The 20,096-nt window shown below is 36.3% G+C and overlaps 1 protein-coding gene across 11 annotated transcripts in view; it reads left to right on the top strand.

Annotated features, from left to right (window-relative positions):
- Window positions 1–20,096, top strand: part of DMD (dystrophin) — a 1,281,342-nt gene that overhangs the window by 994,120 nt on the left and 267,126 nt on the right. For all 11 annotated transcript variants that reach the window (XM_065627016.1, XM_065627025.1, XM_065626998.1 and 8 more), the window contains 2 exons: window positions 602–813; window positions 7,732–7,886. In XM_065627016.1, the coding sequence (XP_065483088.1) occupies window positions 602–813; window positions 7,732–7,886 (367 nt within the window). The remainder of the gene's footprint in view (window positions 1–601; window positions 814–7,731; window positions 7,887–20,096) is intronic.

Genomic DNA, 20,096 nt, shown 5'->3' with positions numbered 1-20,096 from the left:
ATCTTGTTATGCTACTATGGATGAGGCTGATGATGGATGCTAGCCAGCACTTAGTGATTTTAGTGTTAAGGTCTCACGAACCACAGTTCTTTCAAATAGTGGATAAAGCTAATCGTTATTTTATATTAATATGAACATGTGAGAAAGTTTCTTAGCTTTTGCACTCTGCTAGCCTTTGCCTTAATGAAATAAGAATAGCCATTCATTATATCTTGCATCTTTAACTAATACTACTGCAGTCCCTAAAGGACTTGTTCTTTAGAAAATACTAGAACTTGTGTTGGTTTGGTACAAATGAAAGATTATTGCTGTTGTTTTTTCTTAAATGTGATACTATTTTGTAATGGTTTTTGGGGCATGAACATGTCATTTCTGGCTGCATATGCATTGAAACACATGCCGTGTACCATAGTGTCATACTGTGTGACCCAAAACAGTATATCTGTTCTTTCTTGAAATAGACTTGGTTGCAATTGCAGCTTAAAAGAGCTCTCCAATATGGTCAGTTCTAGAAAGATTTAAATATTATTTTTTACTCCCTTAAAAAAAAAAAAAAGCTTTTAATTGACTCAGCTTTTGTTTTTCTTTTGTGTTTCACCAGTTGAAAAGATACAGAGCCAGTGGGATGAAGTTCATGGACATCTCCAAAGCCGGAGACAGCAGCTTCATGAAATGTTAAAGGATTCAACACAATGGCTAGAAGCTAAACAAGAAGCCGAGCAGGTTCTTGAACAAGCAAAAGCTAAGCTTGAGTCGTGGAAAGAAATTTCCTACACTGTGGAAGCTCTGAAAAAGCAGAACACTGAGCTCAAGGTCATTACTGAAAATTAAAATATTTCTGCTTGAATTGATTAGTTTGTTAAAGAAAATGTCCTCTAACTATTGGAGAGTGCACATTGAGAATGACCTCTTTATCCCTTATTTCCCACAAAAAATAGAAAGAAATTAACTTACAAAGTCTAGACTGTGTGTCACAATACTTGAATGAAATTGTTTTTAACTTATTAGTCATAACAAATAGCTGGCTGATCTTGCAGGAAGAACACCCACCTTATCAGCACAAGTATTTCTCATCTCTTCTGTACAGCAGCCTCAGCTGCACTGGTACTGCAGACTGGGAAATCCTGTAGTATTGGTATGTCTGTCTGCACTGATAATGAAGCTGTGTAGGTTGTCTAGAACTAGTTAAGAAAAGGGGAAAAAAGTAACTATATGGATATATTTTGAAAATCAAGCACTGTAGATTTGCCACAAGGTTATCTCACTGGTTTCAACCTTGGCAGGTTTATTAGCTGCAAAAAAACCTGAAATGGCTGCTCCTGTGATTTTAGCACACATGTTGTCACATTCTCAACGCTAAAATGTGCACCTCAGTTAACTTATGGAGCTGAACTATACCTCAAGTAGCAATGCAAATATGCCTGAACTGTTGCATCAATTTTTCAGTTTCTTGTTATGGAAATAGTCATACTTTGGTGACACTCTTCATGAATAAAATTTGAGAACAGCTATTTCAGATTAAAAATATCTCATTTTCTGGTTGGGGAAAAACAAGATTGAAACCAACCAATTGATCAGCCTCTTAAAGTGAGTCCTGCCTCCATGTTAACGGAACGTTACATTTTGGTTATTTGGGAAAACAGTTACACAAATATTTTCTGATATGTTCCTCTCTCTTGCCCACCAAATTTTTATTTTCTTAACTCCTACCTCTCAGCTGTTGGTTAAAGTTTGCAGATTTAGAACAGTAACAGTCTTATTTGCACAGCTGAATGGTAATGAACTGTCAGGAGGCATAGTGGGGTAAAGTCATCATCAACTGGTTTTGCCACCACAGAAAGTATGTGTATAACCACATGATTTGTCTTCAGCTATCTCCATCATCAGTTACTCATTGCCTTTCTAATGTTTATAAGTAGATACAAAATCTGTTGGAGCTTTTGCTTGCCTTTTTTTTTTTTCCCTTGCCTGTAAGAAGCATTAAAACGTTCATCAGCCCATTGTTTTAGGCTGAGATGTGGTTAAGTTTTCTCATATAAGATTGTACCGTAAGGGTCATTGCTTAGGAACGGTGGATTATGGTAACAAGGGCAATCACTCACTAATGTATTGGAAGGAGTTATAGATTATGTATACTACTGTCATTCAGCATAGAGAACTCCTGTTTGTCACTGTCTTTCTACAGAGATAGAGTTCTGGCTTCTGTCCAGTGTTTGGTTAAAAAAAAAAAAAAAAAAAAGCTTCAACAAAGTCAATGTCCCAGCTCTGCAAAGACTCAATTAACAGAAAACTAGTTCTGTGCAGACACAGTTTTACATCACTGTGTTGGAGTGTCTTATGTCCAAACACTAGGAAAAGAATTGAAAATATAGTTTTAGAAATGGATTCTGTGTCCGCTTTTTTTTACAGGCATATATGAGGCTTAGATGAGGTTCATTTAAGATTGTATGCTTTTGGAAACAAATTATGGTTTTTTGGATCAACATTCTCCAAGGAGAGAAATAAGAATATGCCCTTCTCCTCCATCACCCAAGTTATAGAGAAAGTGTACTAGTGTACTTATTCATAGACTGTATCTCTAGGTATAAATAAACAGAGTTTTTGAAAGGATATCAACAGATTATTTTCACTCCTTCTTTAAAAGACATGAAGTGCTTGGAGTATCAGTATCATCAGCCATTCCTATCCCAGTCTGAATTCAATGTGATGTGTTGTGTCAAGTTACAGACATTTGGCTATTATTATAATTTCGGTGTCATAGCTACTCCATCTTAATTTGCTGTGCCCTTCTGATGATATGAACACCAACAAGCTCTACTGTTCCAGAGTTGTTTACTTTTATTTGTTTGGTTTTGCCTAGCCTTTCTCCCTTAAGTTTGGAAGACATCCTCCGCTGTCTTAGAGAATGTGGGTGGGGGGTTCTTTTCTGGTTGTGTTTGGTTTTTGTTGTTGTTTGTTTTGGTATTGTTTGTTTGTTTTGTTGTTGTTGTTGATTTTTTGTGTGTGTGCGCCAGCCTTCCCAGAGGAATTATCTTTGTCTGCCAGTAATTCCTATTGTGTCAAATCCCTCATGACAGCTTCTCAAATGTGACAGCATCAGCTGTTATGTTCATGCTTGAGATAAGAGGTCATGAATTCTAAGGAAAATGGAAATATTTTTTGAGTTTAGCAGCTTTATATTTCTTCTGTATAGCATTATCTAAACTGAAGGACCTAGAAATACATCAAACCCTCAAAATAAATGCTTTCCAGGCTTCTGTGCCAAACACATATATTTCGATGTTGTCCCCTGAATATTTGGAGTAAGTATGCCGTCTTTTGGCTTGCTGTTACACTGATGGAAATAAAGCTGTCATTTTTATTCATTTGTGTTGAGGGAAAGAAAGAGGTCTGCGTGAGTCTTATATACATTCTTCAGACATATTCATTTCATCAGCTTTGCATCTCAACACAGCTTGGTGTGAGAATGTAGTCAAGTGTTCTTCTGTTTGTTGAATATTATAAGACTGTTCTAAGTGAACTTTTAATCAGTGCTTGCGTTAATGCTTTTCTGCTAGTGAATCCTTACACACAAGTAAATAGTAAGCTCAGCAATAGCAGGGTTTTGATTTTTTGTTTTTTTTTTTTTTCACCACCAGCATAAAAAAAATCTGTAACTGTCTTGTATTTGGCCAATGATTTTTAATAGAATTTGACACATTTGTTTCTGACATTTAAAAGAAAAGTAACCAGGTACCATATAGCTGATAATTAAAAATACTATTCATTTGAATCAGAAATCAATTCAGACCTAACTTTCTGAGGATTAAAGCATTTTTTCATTCAATTTTTTTAGTTTGGTATTTGAAAACTATATTCTAAATACTGGGATTAGGTATGGAGTAGCAGAATATGGCATTCTGGCCAATGAGTCTCTTTATCCATTAAAGCTCTGTTATTGTTTAAATGATGACTGCAGATGGTTAACTCAGCAGGCTGAAGGTCACAAGTGTAAAAATAGTACACAATCAGTCTTCAGCTCCTTTCCATCCCCAAGCCATCTGAACACAAGCTAGTGTACAACTAGTCTCTTCTAAATATGATGCTGAGATTACATTAAAAAAAGAAAGCTGCTAGGATTGCTCGTTCAGTCCTTGGCTCCTTGTTCTGGTAACAGCTATTGAGGCACCTTGTCTCCCTCTGGACCAATTTAGCTGGGATGGCCAAAGTGATGAGGAGGAAGGATGGAGACAAGGTTTCCTTCCTTTCCTTCATTGACCACCTATTTCTTGTTCATCTTAATAGGAAACTGAATATCAGCCTGATTACATCCCCTGCTCTGTTGGGACTCAAGAGGCCAGGCAACCTTCCCTTGGCATAGCCTGGAGGGTGAGCTTTATGCCCTGGGTTTGTGAATAAGACTGAGGCTCTCTTGCTTGTCTTCTTCTTGCAGGGAGGGTAACTTACTAGGTACTCTTGCCACTTTCTGTGTGTCAATATAGGATGAAGCATTTGGTGGATTTTTATTATTCCAGGGCTAACAGCGTACTGCTTTGATTTTAGTAAAACAATTAACAATTAAGTTAACGTCACTGACTATGATAAAGACACTGAAATAGAATTCCTTGATTAAAAAAAAAAGTAATTCTTTAAGTTTATAAATAAAACGTGCTATAGATACACAGGAAAGGGACAGAAAGGCAGCCTGATTTTCCAGATTTGTGATAGATATACCTGCTCAGTGTGGGAATTTACATGCTCAGAACTGGATGATGCTGTACATACATATAGCTATATTTGAACTGCTATGCATCATTTGTTTCATTCCACTGGGTAATCCTGGGATAGAAGAAAGCCCAGCTCTAATTTCTATACTTGTTTTTAATCAAGAATCCTTAATTACACAGACTTTATTCCTAGTAATATCAACTAGTGTCTACTAATTAAAAATTAAAAATAAATTTACACCTAAGTAACATGATAAATGCACAGCCCTAATTCTTTAAGCCTTTTAATAAACTCAGCAAATTCCAGTGGTGACAGAGACAAAACAAAGAGAATGCCTTAAAAAATGTCAAAATGATATTCAGACAATGAAGCAAGTAGCTAAAAGATAAATAAGACCTGAAAATATAAACTAGAACAGAGGAAAAAAAATAATGCCAAGAATTTAATTCTAAAATATTCATTATAGTCATGTAAGATACGTGTTAATGGGCCTCCAGTAGGACAGATAGGTGAAACATTTACCACAATACTTTGTTCTCAGTGTCTGTGCACAGAGCAAAGTTGAAGCAAGGCCAAGCACTCCTTGAAGTTGTTGAAAAATTACATACTAATTTCCAATAAAGTGGAAAATACAGATTGTTTCTGTCGGCAAAGCTCTCTATAGTCATCATTTCTCTCCTGAGTGATGATCTAGTGTTGTAATGTCAGGAAGTTAATGGATTAATGTTGAAGTTAATGGTGAGAACAACACTTTTGGAAATAACCTTGTAATGGATCTTTCTGTATTTTTATTATAAAACTGGCTTTGGAAGGATTTATAAGGTCGTTTATATTCACATGGGACTGGGCAAAATAACTTATTTTCAAAGTAAAGTTTACAGGCCATTAATTTACAATACAGACAAAATGTTATGATAACTTTTGTATGTAATGCAGTGAATGGTCAGTTGTCTGCTGTGATTCTTTGGCTAGAAAAAAGTAGCTGTATGCACACATAATTTTAAAGAGAAAGGTAGAGTGTAATAAAAATGGACAGACCTAAATGTAGAAAAAATGCTAAAAAATACCTACAAACCTGAAATTATTATTACCGTAGAATTTATTTTTTGTTTTATATATTTTTTTATATTTATGTAAATAGTAACATTTATATGTTTATTGTATATAATTCTGGCAGGAAAGGAGCTGAATTGGCAGACTGTTTCCAAAACAACCACCTACCTGTGTCTTCTCCAAAGGAACTGTCGTGTTTTTCCACAAAATCATCTCCTCTCTTGACTACATCTCCATATTTAACACAGCGAAATGACATTAAAAAAGTGTTTAGGCTCCTTTAGTTTAAGTGAGCTTAATGACAACATGTTCAGGTGGTTTTCAGAGGGGGTTAGTAGCCTCCTCCTAATTTTTGATTAGTAGAAATAGGATCCCTTGTTCCAAACAGATAATCTGGTTACTGTCTTAGTACCTGAGCTTGTAAACTGCATCACCTGGCTGATCTGCCCTCTCATGAAGGAATAACACAGGAAAGAGAAGAAATATATGTTTTCAGTTTTAAATTATGGAGGGCACCTAGAGATGCTGAAGCAGCTTTTTAACAGGTGAGAGTTTGGGGCAAAAATCAAAACCCCCCAAAACTCCACCCAAACTCTATTCGAAGATCAAGTATGTCTTAGTCCCAATCTTAACCAAAATCAACTTACAGGCTTGCTTAGAAGAAAACATAAGTGCACAAAATATTCAAAATGTGTTTGTTTTTATTTATTATTTAGACTCTTCAATTGGGAATTAAATATATAAGTTCAATTTTGGGTGGAGAATTCCTTACCTGAACCAAATCAGGATTTCAAACGGAACACTGCTTTGGGAGAATGAGAGGGAAAAAACTATTTTCTCTTCACAGACATTTCCTTACTTGTATATTAAAGCACAAGAGTAAAGACATTCAAACCTTACTGGGGTTTTTTGGTTGTTTTGGGGTTTTTTTGTGATTTTTTTTTGTCAATGGCTTCTAATGTTTATACTCAACTTACTGTTTCTGTACAATTTTTTTGTTTTCTTTCATTTCCCTTTGATTGGCCAGTTGTAGTCTTTGCCTAGTACAAAAGTACAAGTAGATCATCGATTATCTCTGCTCCTTGGTTTTTTTTGTTACACATTAGGCAGTAAATGTGCGACTTCAGTGCATTTGTATGGAAAATCGCTCTGACAAAAATACTAATGGGAAAGACATGGGAGCTGTTTGCTGGCTGAATGAGTGTTCTGGATTTCCTGGCTTGCTTCTGTAGTGACACAGCTGGATGGAGAGGAGAGGAGAGGAGAAGAGAGGAGAGGAGAGAAGAGGAAAAAGAAGAGAGGAGAGGAAAGGGGGGAAAAAGAAAAAAGAGAATGTCCAAGATTTGAAAACCTTTCTTAATACTAAGAAGAATAATTTTCCTTTAGAAAGGTATTGATAGGTTTACCAGTAGTGTTTTGCTATATTGCAGATTTAGTGCCGTTCCAGCAGATGGCACTAATTACATAAACTATTTGCTAAAATAAATTTTTAAAAAAAGTGAAAGCACCGGTACTGGTTGTCCAAATCTCAGTATTCTTTCATAGTATAAAAAAGAAAATTAGATAGAACGTAGTATTTCATTATATTTTCCACCTCAATATAATTCTACAACATGAATAGTGATAGTTTGTGTAATGCATTACAATGCATTCATCTATTTGTGTCTCAGAAAAGAATAATCAACATTCTAATTGATGTTTATCAATTTGAGCTGTCATGTTTTTAGAATTAGGTTGCTTGGTCCTCTCAGAGTTTAGAAGTAGTCCTATGGTTTTATGACTACAAGAATTTAAACATTTAGAAAGACTGACCTTAATTACCAGTAAATGTGAGGAAGTCCTCCTCCTTTTTTTTTTTTTTTCATATTGATGGTGTAAGTTGTTCATCTCCTTCTGTAATAATCGTACAATGTGTGTGATCGTTTTCTGGTGATCTGAGGTTTATTCTGTTTCTTTCTCTTTTAACTTCAGCAATTTTCAAAAGAAATACGACAATGGCAAATAAATGTAGATGTGGCAAATGACATGGCACTTAAGCTGCTTCGTGATTATTCAGCAGATGACACCAGAAAAGTAGAACTGATGACAGATAATGTTAATACGACGTGGGCTGCCATTAATAAGAGGTAGGATATAAATTCTGCTATTAGATTTGTTGTTAGACTACATTAACATTCATTGTCCAGCTTTGGTTGGAGATTATAGAAGATGCAACTTCTGAAAATGACAAGATTATAGTGAGAAAGAAAAGAATGAAGATGTCTCTTCTATCATATTTCTTGGAAATACGTCTTTGGAATGCCATTCAATTCTCTCAAATAAAATTTTGCGTCCTACCAATGTCCTTCTGCTGTAACCAGTTGCCAGTGAACTTCAGTTGATAGGTTATATATTTTAAATATTTAAAATCAAGTGTTTCATATTTCTATGTACTATCTCCACATCACAATCACTATAGTGATTTTGAGTCATAAACTGAATCTGAAAATGACAGACATATCCTATTGAAGCATTCAAAGTAGAAATGTTATCCTGTACCTTTGAAATGAATCTCTAGTCAAGAAAGTTTTTATTACATCCTCAATCATGTTCTTGATTACATTTCCATGTCATGCAGTGTTTGGTTTAGATACCAGTTCCTTACTAAAAGTAATTTTTGCAGCTTGCCACCAAATTATGAATCATCCAATAGGTAATCTATAAGATCAGAACATATTGCAGAATAAAAATTACTTTCTTTATAGTGGTAAGAGTTCTAAGTCATTGCATGTCAGATGAAATGCATAAAAATTAAATCAAAGTTGTTTTAATCAGTATCTTGGATTAAGATTTATAGCTTAAGACTGAAAGTAGAACTGAAATAGATCTTAATGTGTTTTCAATTAAAGCGTATGAACAAGGCAAAAATGTTGGTTTAGTTAAATATACAATACATTCAGGAAATCCTCTTGCATAATGGCAGTTGCTTAAATCACCGATGACACAGTAATTTATTCCTGCTTTTTGTTTAATTTTTAATGAAGCTGATACTCATATAAACAAGTCACTTCAACAGCATTTTTTCTGAAACAGACCTGCCACTGACTTAAGATCCTGATCAAATGAGAGAAGAGATGCTGTTGATGTCCACCTAAAGAAAAACACATAATAATTTGAAAGGTGGTTTTTTTTGACAAAATTAATAACTAAACTGAGAAGTTGGTATAAACATTCAGTTAATATCTACTTGCATTTCTCCTGCTATAGTAATAGCCATTTTAGCATTATTAGTAATAGCCATATTTTTATGAAAAAATGTTTTGCTCTCTGTGATCTGAGAAACAGGCTGGGGAGAACATCTGTTCCTGGATGAGAAAGGCTGGGTGTCTAATGCTCAAAACTATTCTCCATGAGTAGGTGAAATCAGTAGCTCAAAGGGGAGAAGCAAAGGAAATTGCTTTTGTCTGCATGTAGAACTACAACCTCCATTTGGTGAGAAGGCTTTGCAGTCCTGGAAGTCCAGGGTATCTGTAGCTGCTGTGGATGCTCAGGTAGCTACATGTACATCTTTAAATCTGTCAATGCTTCAAGAACAAACCCAAATGTGTCTAATGTTGCCCACATGTGAGAATTGCCATTGTTGCATGGCCTCAGCCAAGTACTAGGCTAATGGAGAGTACAAGTTCTTTAAGACACGCTCCTTGCAAACTTCTACAAAACCCACAGACTTATTCACATGTGTTAGATGAATTACTGTAGTAAATGTTTCATGTCTTGGAAGAGAGCTGTTCAGGTCACTGAGGTGACATTTTCCATTAAGAAGTACAAAAGGATAGAATTAAGCTTGAACAGGTAACTGTAAAACTCATTTCCTAGTTTTTGATTGTATGGCTTTACTACCTTTCTAATATTTTTTTTTAATTCAGTGTTTTGTATATATTTTTTGTAACACTTCTCATGATTTGGGAACTTGAAAAAGCAGCATGCTGGAAACAGTAGTTGATGAGCTTTTCTAAGGGCTTTATCACATTTCTATCTGTCTTTTGTGAGACATTGATAAATACGGATGTACTAAGTCGTTAAGTCTGCAAGACTTGTATTTGGAAGATTTTCTGCACCTGTAGATTTTTCAGGTTTGTTTGAAGCGGTAGCCAGGCCTTTTGCTCATGGAGCAGCTCTTAGATGAGGTCTTGAAAGAACCTTCAAGATTTCTTTTGTTAAACAGCTCTGTGGAAAGACAAGATGGAGTCCATGGGCCTTTGGCTAACTTAAATATCAGTTTGTTCCATTTTTGGAGGTATTTTTGTTTTGTTTTTGCCTCCCTCTATGCTTCATCTTTCAGGTTATTGCATAAAGCAAAACAAATTGTTTCTTTATGGTTTTGGGGATCTTTTGAACTGTAAGAGGACATTTACCCAGTAGAAGGGAAGCACATGAACTATTTGTCACATGCTCCAAGAAAGTTCTCCACTGTAGAACTCCGCATGTAGAACGATTTCACATATATCCATGAGGTTTTTTTTCATCTAGACCATGAGTAAGTAGTTCTCTGATGACTCAGTGATGTAGAAGTATATTCCAAATAATGGCCTTAACAATTTGTCCAGCATTTTAGAAACAGTTTTATCATAACTGTTAATATAAAGATAATAAATATTCTGCTAAAGATTTGGGTTTCTTCTCCCTATATTCATCATTTAAATGGCCTATTTTTTTGTGGATATTTTATTTTAAAAAGAAAAAGAGTGGCTTACATTATTTTGAACTGATTTTTCTCTAACTTGGCATTGATATCAGAATTGTGTGTTGGTGTAAAAAATGTGAAACCTCCTTTTCCATAAACCAGATTAGTAAAACAACAGGCAGGCAAGCAGCAGTAAAATTCCACTCTGCCTGTTGGTAATAGTTCAGCCAAAGCAAGTACTTTAGTCATTAAGGCAACATCTGCCAGCTTGTATTTTGTTTTGCTTAAGTAGATTTGCAGCTGATTGCTGTGTGTTTACCCTTTGCCTTACTGTTCTGTTTTATAACATTGAACTATAACCAATAACATTTTAAGTCCTTTAATAGCCAAGCTGGTAAGTGCCTGATGGTTGCTTCACTTTTTTCATGCTTCACTTTTTTCTCTCTCCACTTTTTAATTTTTATTTTTGTTGTCGATACTGAAAAGACACATTAAAAAGCACATGAACTGATCAGTCGGGTAAAAGCCAGAGTGACTTGTAAACCAATCTCTTCGTCTTCTCTTTAAAAGTGTTGACTTTCCAAGAAATAACTGTATTATTTAAGCTGAGGCAATTAAGAAGAAAGTGATCTGTATTGCTTGTATTAACAAAAATAAATCTAACAGCTGAACTAAAGTGTTCTCAAGAGAGAAAATACCATGAAGGAAGCAACCATTAGACATTTACTATATATTAAAACGTTTGTTATGGTAGTATTACATTGCTCCCTCCTTTTTGTGGGCACACGCATTTTATGTGAATTATCATATAAAACATTAACACTTGCTTAAACTTGTTCCTTTCTTGGGAATCCACCAAATGTGTTTAAATACCAAGCTAAAAAGGGACTTAGATCTTTCTTAAGTGGAACATATGTTATGGCCAAAATTACATAACATCCTCTGAGAATTGGTTAGGACTCCAAACCATCACTGTCTAACAGACATCTTCAAATATTTGCAGCATCCACCAGTTCCTATGTCCAAGTTCAGTGGAACTCAGGCTGCACAGTAGGTGTTAAGAGCTTTCACTGCTCAAGATGCTTGTTTTGGCTCCTGAGACAAGATACAGGGCACACATATCAGTCAAAACACAAAAGAAGTATTATTTTTTTTTTCCCTGCTACGGAGTATGGGCTGTGAAGATACCTCTCTCTATATATATATAGATATAGATATAGATATAGATATAAAAAATTAGATTTGTGGTGTTGTTATTAGTTTAAGTTGTAGGGAGTTAGAGAGGGAGTAGCAAGGTTTTGAGTTTCTAGACAACCTATTTGAAAGGTCTGAGGTACCTACTCTCATATTTGTCTAAGAATGGTGTTAATTATCTAATGTAGCCAGGTGTACAAACACCTTGATTTTTGCATGTCAGCTGGACAGTATGAAATGCAAATGGCCAAACAAACTAAGGACATAAACAGTACAAAAGTGTGATGCATATCTGTTTCCTATGTAAATGCATAATATAACAGTAATTATAAGTGTGAAAAAAGGTTATAATCTAGTTTTGGTCTTTGAGCAGCAAACCTTTCCTTATCAGTGGTTCCTTGTTGTAAACATACAATTGTTAGAATGTAAACTTTATCTGTACATAATGTTTGTAAGTGTAATTTTATTGCCTGCACAGAAAGAGCTTGATCATTCTACTGGAGACAGGTTTGGTTTTTTTAATATACTGTACCTGTCCTAATACTACTTTGCTTTATGACACTTTTGGAAGTAATCACATTTGTGGTACAGTTCAATTGCATTCTGGGTGAGAAAAACTGCATTGACATATCAGCAACAGCTAAGAATATGAAGCGTGTTAAGTTACTGAAGATTTGTAGTTGGTTTCAGTAGCTAGACCTTTCTGGGAGCCATCTCTGAAGAGCTTGTTTGCTCATTTAGGGTTGGATTGCTGAAGTCAAGAAGGAAGGAATTCACAATATGTTCTACTTTAAAGAACTTTCCCATCTTCTAGGTACTCTGAGCAAACTCAGCCTTTTCTTTCCCATTCTTCTATTGCTTTGAAGTTTGGTCCACATTCCTAAAACCAGTATAATTCCATACATATGAACAGCTAGTTCTTTGTGCAGGCACCCTTTCTTTGAGCACAGTGAAACAACTAAATGAAAAATTTAAGTCACCCTGGGAACCTTATTTATATAGGAAGCTTTTTAACGCGTCTCTGCCTGTAGCTGATGTCCTGGCTATAGAGCTGCATTCTTGTGGGTGTGAGAAAGAAATCATTGAAATGTAAGACTTCAGATGAAGATGATAATGGTAAAGTGTCATTTTCTGATGTATTTTTTCTTTTTTTTTTTTTTTTGCCCCCCCAAAGAAACCGTAGTATGATATTTTTTAAATTTTTATCATTACATTGTGGTGATTTATTGATTGCTTTTTGAAATAATTTTGCCAGGCTCAGGAAAGTAGGTATGTAGAGTGACTGCTTTTTTACAACCAGTATGTCATGCTGAAGTTTGCTGTTTACACCAGCTTAGCAATAGATGTGAATTTAAAATTGCAAACACTGCTGGAAAACAACACAATTATAGGGCGATTATTTTGTTTTGTGAGAGATATTGACAATACATGTTTATCTTTGCTTTGGTTATTAAAAAAAGTAAATTTTCAGTCTAGGTGTTTGTCACATGCTGTCTTTGAGAACCTTGCTTGGTTTTAGTTCTATAAGGACTGAAGTACTTTTACTTAGTCAGTAGAACTATTCACGTTGAATGAAAGTGAGTCTCTGCAGTCTCAGTTATCACACCTAAGATTATATTAAGGAGCAAATAATTTTATGTGTCAGCAAGTTTTTCTGATGAACTAATGTAGCTCTGACTATTATTTTTAATATGAGGAGAAACAAAGTTTTAAAAAAAAGCATTTAATCCAGAACTTTTCTGGAAAGGCTGAGTTTATATGGGGTCCTAATGTCTTCCCCATTAGACAAAAGGGTACAAGAACCCTTAGTTTTCATGAAACTAGGTTGTCTCACTTCGTCAGTACAGCACTCCACGGTTGTCAGAAGTTACTCTCCAATAGAGCTGGCAAACTCTAATGAAAACCTTTTTATTAGCTGCTTGTGATGCCAGAATGTTAAGGCTTTTGTGTTTAAAATATGCATACCTTTGAAGTTTCTTAAGAGTTGTTTTCAGACAAAGGATTATTTTTTGTTGGCTTTTGTATTCTTTTGTTTTCTTCGTGCCCTCAAAAAAGGACTATAAAAAGGGCCTGGATACCACTCTGGGAAGGTTTAGAATCTCTGAGTTTAATTTAAGATATTTGTTGGTTTATGTTTTACTTGGTTAAATATCATCCCTTAACATATCCCTATTAAAAAATACACCTAAAAGGCCATTTTGGGGGAGAGGGATTTTGTGGTGACACATAAATGAGAGGTTACCTATTTGAAAGGTATTCTACTGCCTGCCTACACTCTCAAACAAATATTTATGTGCAAAATATAACCTCAAGCTTATCAGCAGTAACATCAGTTAACATTACTTTGTTACTTTTTTCTTCCTAATGCCCCTAAGAATGATGAAATTTCATCCATAAATAGGTAAAAAATATAAAAAGACATAAATATAGATGCCAGATGAAGCTCCTATAAATAGGAGATCCTGAAAGTCATCTTAGCTGCTTGTAGTCTAGTTTTCATTTTTGTCTTCCACTCAGCTGACAGTACTTTTTGTGCAGTACTGACACCAGTACGTGGATCCAAGGTGAGAAGTCAATTGAGAGTACTAAATATTTGTGGTTCACTTTGTGACAGGATGATCTTGGATATACAATGCCTTCAAAATACTGGCAGGATGAGCTGAAAAAGCAACGTTACCAGAATATGGTGTGATTCATCATTTCCACCTTTGTGAACATATTCTCGGGATTTTTGAGAAACTTTTAGGCTTAAAAAAAGGAAAGACTTCTTGAGTTATTTCAGGAGAGGACAGCATCAGTAATACAGTACTGGACTTAAAGGATCTATGGATCCTTGTGACTTCAGGGATATGTTTCTTAAAAATCTTCACATCAGTGTGAATAAATTTAATGTTCCCACCACTTGAATAGATGCAGCTGTAGGCTGGTACCTTTATCGCTTCCAGAAAGGCAATAGATCGTCTGTAGGTCTGCTAAATCCTTCTGCAGACAAATGGAAATGCCCTTAAAGAGAAAATTCATTTTGTTTTGGTTTTTTTCGACTCGTCTGCCCCACAAGTGTCTTGCTGAGGTTTTTCATACACCATGAATTCAGCTGCTTGACAGCTAAGTGATTTTGGTTGTTAACTATAATCTAATGTTAATTATTTCATTATGGACAATTAAAAAGGAGGACAGCCCTAACATTTTGCAAAGAGGTCTTCACTTTCAAATATTTAGAGCAAGTTATAATACTTTTAGCTAAACAGGAAAAGTGAAAGCAGAATGTCTAGAAGAACATTCCTTACTGCTCAGACAGTTGCTTTTTCCATTTTTTTCTCATTCTTGACTTATATTTTGGTCTCAAGTGAAACAGAATTCTGTTACTTTGTTCATATTTATTGTCTGTTAAATGCTGTTTATTCCTTTCTGATGAAAATGAGAACAGTTCTCATCTTATAGTGGAATCTAACTGGGAAAAAAAATTAATTAGTTTATGACACAGAATTCTAAATGGAGAAAGGTTTCATGGACTGACTTGAATCATAATTAGAGCTTAATAGGGACACTTTAGAGAAACACCTCATTTGAGAAATCTCACTTATGAATCCATAGGAAGAGCAAGGTACTAAGGAAGAAACAAGTAAGCCTGGTTTTGTGAGAGAAAGAACAGAAATGACAAGTTTTGTTCTTACTCCATTAGAAGATTAAGACAAATGTGTTGTTCTTTTTCTTAAAGGTGAAATTTTCTGAAGTAATTAGAGAGTTAAGTCTCTATTTGAACAAGAACAGAAGCTAATGCTTTGTGCCCTGAAAGTCCAGCCTTAAATCTATTTCCTATTAGTCTGCAGATAAATTAACAAACTGTAGCAAACTGATTTTTGCTCTCATCCAAAGCTGATTGCAACAAATTAATGTCTTTCCTTTCCCCTCAATGGACTTCTTATCAGGCTTCATGTCCTTTAAACCAAACAACTGAACAGAAATTAATAAAGCTGATGGACTAGCAGAGTGCCAGCAAAAAAGGACTTTGACCTTAGCTGTCACTTTTTATTTGCGTTGTTATTGCTGTGACAGCCTTGTTTTGTTTTCCACTGTGTTTTCTATGGACTTCTTTATTTTTTTTCTTTTACTGCATTTCATTGCTATTGCAAGCTTTGGTGCTTCGTGATTGTTTAGCTTTTGATCAGCTGCTGTGCAGGCAGTGTAAGCTTCCCCCTCACTGGCTTGTCAGTTGTGCTTGAAACTGAGAGGATAATTCTGTCTGCCTGTTAAATTTTTAGTCCCTTTTTGGAAGTTACCACCAAATGTGTTGATTTGACAACAGTGGCGCTTGCCTTTTGTTGTGTGGCTGTGTTTTAACTACGAATGAAATTTCAACCACATGTTGTTTTTACGTAAACTCACAAAGAAATTGAAAAATGACAGTGAGTCATTATCATTCTGGATGGGGATTGGTGGCACAAGAAGCTGATGGTTGTGTCTCCTGTTCTCCTGGAGAATCATAGAACCATAGAATCCTGAGTTGGAAGGGACCCACAAGGATCATCGAGTCCAACTCCTGTCCTGCACAGGACAACCCCACAGGTCACACCATGTGTCTGAGGCCTTGTCCAGTCTCTGCTTGAACACTGTCAGGCTTGGGGCCGGGACACCTCCCTGGGGAGCCTGTTCCAGTGTCCACCACCCTCTGGGGGAAGAACCTTTTCCTCATGTCCAAACTAAACCTCCCCTGGCACATCTTCCTGACGTTCCCTCGGGTTCTGTCACTGGTCACCAGAGAGAGGAGCTCAGGGCCTGCCCCTCCTGCTCCCCTTGTGAGGCAGCTGTAGCCCCATGAGGTCTCCCCTCAGTCTCCTCCAGGCTCAACAAACCCAGTGACTCTGGCTGCTCCTCATACAGCTTCCTCTCCAAACCCTTCACCAACTTTGTAGCTCTCTTCTGGACACCCTCCAGTAGCTTTATGTCCTTTTTATCCTGTGTTGCCCAGAAGGGCACCCAGTGCTCCAGGCGAGGCCGCACCAGTGCGGAGCAGAGCGGGACAATCCCCTCCCTGCCCGGCTGGCCATGCTGGGCTGGATGCACCCAGGACACGGGTGGCCCTCTGGGCTGCCAGGGCGCACTGCTGGCTCATGTCCAACTTGCCATTGACCAGAACCCCCAGATCCCTCTTTGCAGAGCTCCTTTCCAGCATCTTGTCCTCCAGTCTGTATGTACAGCCAGGGTTGCCATGTCCCTGGTGCAAAATCTGGCACTTGCTCTTGTTCAACTTCATGCAGTAGGCGATTGCCCAGTTCTTCAATTTGTCCAGATCCCTCTGCAGGGCCTCTCTGCCCTCAAGAGTGTCATCAGTAAACTTACTTAGTATTCCCTCAAGTCCTGTGTCCAAGTAATTTATGAAGACACTGAAGAGTGCTGGCCCTAAGATGGATACTGAGGGTAGATGGGAAAGCAACAGAATTAGCAAGGTAATTTTCTTGCATGTCCTAAAATAGGGGTGGTGAGAAATCATTGTGGACAGAGCTTTTAAAGTGTATCTGATACAGGTACTTAGAAAGAGGGAAAACAGTAAAAAAGGAATATGTGAAAAGGAAAAGATTAATAAGTTCATGTTGTTTAGCATCCAGTATCAATCACATCATGACCAATACCTCAACTTTAACTGTACTGTGCTACTTTCCCTGACAAATTTTAAAAATGTAGAGCTCTTCCCCTGCTACTAAGCATTGAATCTCCTGAAAACTATAAGAAATATTATCTCCTGCGAATTATAAGAAATAATAGCTCTTGGAATTATCACTCTAGCTGGCTTATCTGCAGATTCTTCCTTTGTGCAAGATATGTAATCAGTTGTGTATCTGATACATATCTGCTTAGGCACTGTAGTGCCTTGTGGCAACAAATTATACAGATCCACTTTTTGTTAGTGAAGAAAGGAAAAGTAATATTTTTATCTGTTTAAAATGTACTACATATTTTTGAGATTCCATTTGTTCACTTGACACAGTATATAGTAAAACCAAATTTACTGGAATTACCTAAAGTGCCAAGCTTGCAACACCCATTTCCCACTTTCTGCATTTTATCTTGTTGGTATCTTATGTTTTCCTTTTTATTTTCCTTATTTTCCTTTTTTTGTTGTTTTGTTTTCTTTCCCATTATTTATATGCTTTCTTTTTAAATTCAAGTTAGACTTGGGCCAAATTTAGTGGTTGTTTTTTGTTTTGTTTTGTATTTTTTTTAAAGATAGAACTTGGATGCATTTTCTATAACCCACAACATGACATATATGCTGATTTTTTGTTTTACAATCTGAAAGAGAGGCTGCTGTTTATTATCAGTAATGGTAAACAGTTCAGAAATTTCCATGAGTTCTTGTTGCTTAGAGTATGTCTGAGGTTGATACTACAGCTATGTTTATTAATTACTAATAGTGTGTATTGCCCTATCATGAACTGTATACCTTTACTTATTCCAAAAAGGTAGATTTATTTTTGTGGTAGTTGACTTGTAAGTTTTGCAAGGTAGTTTTACTCCAAGGGACAAGAGGCAATTCTTCCCAGACTGTTCTCTTTCTTTTTTCCTGTGGGAAGACCAGCAGAATAGACTTGTTCGAGTAGGATAGCATTAAGAAACCATAGTTCAGATCTGCCTTTGGTGACACCGTTCCTTTTCATACTGTGCAGACCCCTTGGAGCTGTGGACACCTGTCACATCCCTTCAAGGCTACACCTAGTTCAGAACCCAGAAGTTTATCCTGAGTTTGAATCTTCCTTGTAGTGTATGTTATTTTGAACACATCTATATTGAATCTTTCTGCTACCACATACCTAATGATTTGTTCCATCTGGAGTTATTCACAGTCCTTCCTGGGTTTAACTAATCTAAATAAATTCACTGTCTTGTTCTTCACACCCTTTTCCCAATAATTAATTAATGCACTGAATAACACTTAATGCTGCTCCCTTGGGACAGGCTCCTAATACTCAGGGTTATTTACATTGACTACCTTATATGTTCTTAATGTCGGTTTTGTTTCATTTAAGAGGTTTCTGTAGTAAAACTTTGCATCCCTGCCATGACCCCTTGTATAGGGGCTTAACTTGTGGATAGTAAATAGATTATATTGCTTTACTGTTAGTTTTCATCTTTTAATTCAATTCATTCTGGAAAAAGTTGGAAAATGAATTTTTCTGAAAGGCAAATTTTGTTGGTCTATAATACACCTATTAAAGAAATATAGAATTATACTCACACATGAAAGCAGAAATCTTCTTGAGTACCTGTTCCAAATAGATCTTAATTTCTGTTGCTGATGGAAAGGTAACACTTCAGTATTTGTATAGATTTATATAGAGTCTCTATAGGTGGTTTCTGCTTCTAGATTGAAATTTTTTTTGTTACTGTTTGATTATGGGATGCAACATTTAGCTATGCATAAACATTAAAGTTTGAACATAATCACGTATTTCTGTGGTGTCATCACCTGTTTACTACATTAATAATGCGCTTAGTTCAGACTGGGTCAAATGAACTAGTCATATTAAATTTATTAGAATAATGCCACTACTTGATATTTGGGACTACTAAAATTAGTAAGATAAATAAGCTTCTCTTGTTCAGACTGTCATTCTCAATAAGGCATGGCACATCATATAGATTAAACAATCATATAGAGAGCAGATTTGAATTAACACTTGTCATTAAAAATATTTAACAATTTCAAGTAATTGAGATAAACTATATTGCAGATATGGGATAGCAGATGATGGCCCTTTTTTTAGAAAAGAACTACAAATAATCAGGAAAGAATTACAGAAGTTAATGTAAGAAATATATTAAAGACATCTAAACCCAATATGTGATGGTAATGTCACATGGATTTTAAAATATCTATTTCCTTGACTGTTCAGTGTTTTTATCCTTTAGATAAAGAGAGATTCACAGAATCACAGAATCACAGAATATTAGGGATTGGAAGGGACCTCAAAAGATCATCTAGTCCAATCCCCCTGCCAGGGCAGGAACACCTAGGTGAGGTTACACAGGAAGGCGTCCAGGCGGGTTTTGAATATCTCCAGAGAAGGAGACTTCACAACCTCCCCGGGCAGCCTGTTCCAGTCTTCCGTCACCCTCACTGAGAAGAAGTTTCTTTTCAAATTTAAGTGGAACCTCTTGTGTTCCAGCTTGAACCCATTACCCCTTGTCTTACTGTTGGTTGTCAGTGAGAAGAGCCTGGCTCCATCCTCATGACACTCACCCTTTATATATTTATAAACATTAATGAGGTCACCCCTCAGTCTCCTCTTCTCCAAGCTAAAGAGACCCAGCTCCCTCAGCCTTTCCTCATAAGGGAGATGCTCCACTCCCTTCATCATCTTTGTGGCCCTGCGCTGGACTCTCTCCAGCAGTTCCCTGTCCTTCTTGAACTGAGGGGCCCAGAACTGGACACAATATTCCAGATGAGGTCTCACCAGGGCAGAGTAGAGGGGAAGGGGAA

This window comes from Caloenas nicobarica, chromosome 1, assembly GCF_036013445.1.
Source record: "Caloenas nicobarica isolate bCalNic1 chromosome 1, bCalNic1.hap1, whole genome shotgun sequence".
Lineage (NCBI taxonomy): Eukaryota > Metazoa > Chordata > Aves > Columbiformes > Columbidae > Caloenas > Caloenas nicobarica.
Note: the sequence above shows the minus strand (reverse complement) of the source record. Positions and strands in the feature narration are given on the sequence as shown.